Genomic DNA, 3,400 nt, shown 5'->3' with positions numbered 1-3,400 from the left:
GAGCCAAGTCAAGACTCACAGCCTGGACTTGATCAGGAATGATAAAGATAATAACTGCATACTTTTTGGGTGATCAAGCGAGTCATTAAAATACCCACACACTTGGAACATAGCGAAAATTTCATTAGGGGCTAACATTTTAACCCAAATCCCAAAATAGTTTCAATTTTTTTTTTAATATGACCATAGTTTTATTAAAGCCTTTGGAACAAGGTCTGAGGTTAACATGATCATTTTTTAAATTAAAGCCAAAAAGTTGCCCCTAAATGAAAATTTTCCTTGCCTTTGACCTGACTTTTTTTATGGCAACAGTTAGCAGCCAAACATCATCCCGCAACCTCTCCTCTATATTGTACCATAGAAGAAAATATCTCAACAACCACCCCCCTTCTCTTCCCAACCTCCATGGCTCTTCCTCTTCTCCTCTCTTCTCTTTTTCTTCTTCTCTCTGTTCGCCCATCTCTGTCTACTTCCCCATCTTGCCCTGTCAATCTTACATACATCAATTCAATCAGTTGGGACTACTCCTCGTGCCAGACCAACACCAACCAGAGCCAATGCTGCCAGACTCTCCTCAGCCTCTTTGGCATTGCAGTTGCAGAGAACCTCAAGTACAACTCCCTCTTTCAGTTCCCCAATGACACCATCTCCTCTGCATGTCTTGCTGATTTCCAGCAGGGGCTGACCTCCCACTTCTCCCTCCCTCCCAATATAGTCCCCACCTGCTTCCCTTCACCCAGCAGGTTCAGCTGGGACCCCAATCTCTGTGCTGGGATCAGAACCAAGGATGATTGGATCAAGAAGGTGGGACCCAGTTCAGGCCTTAGCAAGAGCTGCTCAGGTGACCTCTCAGATCTCACCTCTTGCAACTCTTGTGTTGATGCAGGGGTGAAGGTGTCAAACCAGTTGGTTGGGATTGATGGGAATTCATCTCATGGGACTTATTGTTGGTACTTTAGTATAGTTTATGCCGCCGGAATAGTCAGTTCCGGCGGCCCCATGGATCCCAACACGGCATCGTGCATTTTTGGCCTTGAGGTCGCAACAGCTGCCATTCCTGACAACCACAGGAGGAAGAGATGGCGTGTCTTGGTTTTCGTGCCGCTCGCCGGTTTTTTGTTATTGGTCGTTTTAGTCTTGGGCGCGGTGTTTTTTCGATTGGAAATGACCGGGAAAAGAAAGCCCAAGATTCTCCGGCGGTTTATTCAGCCTAACACCTGTGCCATCTGGTTCAAGATCAGTGAATTGGAGAAAGCGACCGCTGGATTCTCGGAAAGGAATTTGATTGGATCCGGCGGCTTTGGGGTTGTCTACAAGGGTGTGCTTTCCAATGGCATGCTGGTTGCAGTGAAAAAGATCGTCGGCACGGTACTCTATGATGATTCTGAGTTTTCCAAGGAGATTGAGATCCTTAGTAACACCAAGCATAGGAATTTGCTCCCTTTGAGGGGCTGTTGTGTTGTTAACGATGGCCCCATGGGGAGGGAGAGGTACCTGGTGTGTGATTACATGGAGAATGGTAGCTTGGATGATTTCATATACTCATCTCGTGAGAAGAAGACACCCAGTTTGAGTTGGCCACAGAGAAAGAACATTGTGCTAGACATTGCCAAAGGGTTGGCATATCTTCACTATGGTGTGAAGCCTGCAATTTTCCATAGAGATGTGAAAGCCACCAACATACTTTTGGATGGAGATATGAATGCTAGAGTTGCCGACTTTGGATTGGCAAAGCAGATCAAGGAAGGTCAATCCCAGCTGACCACTAGAGTAGCAGGGACTCATGGTTACCTTGCACCTGAATATGCACTGTATGGCCAATTGACAGAGAAGAGTGATGTATACAGTTTCGGGGTCTTGGTGCTGGAGATCATGAGTGGGAGGAAGGCGTTGGACACGATGCAGTCACCAAGATCATTCTTGATCACGGACTGGGCGTGGACGTTGGTCAAGTCGGGGAGGATAGAGGAAGTGATTGAGAAGGAGATGAGGGAGGATACTGGTAGCCCGAAGGCACTGATGGAGAGGTTTGTGTTGATTGGGATCCTCTGTGCTCATGTCATGGTTGCATTTAGGCCTACAATATTGGAAGCTCTGAAAATGTTGGAGGGAGACACTGAAATTCCTGAAATTCCTGATAGGCCATTGCCTCTGAGTCACGACTTCGCTGCTGTAAATGCTGATGCTTTCTCTCTCTCTCCTAGTTCAAGTACTATATCCATGAATTTGGACAACATTCTTAGATAAGATGTTTGGTTCTCAGTTCATCTTACAATGTTTTTGGAGTCAGCAAAACTAGGAAAGGTCTCTGTCTATCATAGTAGTATCCCTTCCTGGTTGCTGTTACTGCTGTTTTTGGATAAATTAAGTGCTACTGATATGCAAGCAGAACAAGGATGGCCGATACTAGGAGTTGAGATCTTTCACACTTCATTTTGTAGAATTCAACTACACATGATGGTATGATGAAAGTAGAGTTGCATAATGTCCATACCAGGATCACATGTTGGATGGGAGGGGCATGTTGCCTCAAAATCATGAGTCTGGTGCAGAAAGTAGTGGCTTGTAGTTCATGAAAATTTATTGTAACCTTTGTAAATTCCAGCTCATCTGGAGGTAGCCTTATGGGAATGATTTGAGTTCTTGTGAGATCAATTCTGACAACAAATTTGTATGCTTCAATTTTTCAAGTTAATGTGTACATGATTGTGATTACTGTTAATGTCATATACCCTTTATGATCCTGTTTTAATTTTTGATAGCTTCACAAAAATGCTTGGTCATTTGGAATGAGTTTAGCAGGATAGGTCGCAGAATTAATGTTTGTGTTGTAACATGCCTCTCCTAGATCTCCATCCATATGACTTTCATGTGACTCGTTGTTGGCCAACGACACGCATACATACCTCAAATTACACAGGTGCTAAGATAACAGCCAAAAGTATTAGACCATCTGTGGGTCTCCCAGTTGGTGATAACATTAAGGCTATCCCTTTGAAACAGGAAGAACTATCACTTCACTTTTTTTTTAAAGAAATGAAACAAATTTATTGAGTAACAAAATCAGATGTCAGTGGTGAGCAGAGTCCAACCAACACAGCAGAAGTTTGCTAAAACATGCTAAACAAGGAAACCACAGAAAACTAAAACAGTGACAATTGTCAACCCCCAAGCTCTTGCAAGTTGACAATTTGACGTCTAGTCGATCTTTGACAGAGTGCTCAGAATAAAAACTGTCCCACTTTACTGATGTTCATCAAGACGAACAAGATCTGTGCATATGGGCTTAAACATGAAATTCCCTCCTTCAGCAAGTTGAACAGTGTATCCCCTGTTCTAAGTGTTACGGAGGATCTCCAGTTGTGTTAGACCAAAATGTATTTCTAAACTAAAAGAAATG

General features: G+C 43.6%; 1 protein-coding gene across 1 annotated transcript; it reads left to right on the top strand.

The window, feature by feature from the left end:
• The first annotated feature begins 300 nt into the window (after positions 1-300).
• Positions 301-2,741, top strand: LOC149838283 (putative receptor-like protein kinase At1g11050). The gene has a single exon (XM_090006499.1). It carries the CDS (start codon positions 406-408, stop codon positions 2,245-2,247), a length of 1,842 nt encoding a protein of 613 aa, XP_089862625.1. The 5' UTR covers positions 301-405; the 3' UTR covers positions 2,248-2,741.
• The last annotated feature ends 659 nt before the right edge of the window (positions 2,742-3,400 follow it).

The sequence above is a fragment of the Nuphar pumila genome, chromosome 5 (assembly GCF_984573655.1).
Source record: "Nuphar pumila chromosome 5, dmNupPumi1.hap1.1, whole genome shotgun sequence".
Classification (NCBI taxonomy): domain Eukaryota; kingdom Viridiplantae; phylum Streptophyta; class Magnoliopsida; order Nymphaeales; family Nymphaeaceae; genus Nuphar; species Nuphar pumila.
This window is presented reverse-complemented; position numbering and strand designations above follow the sequence as displayed.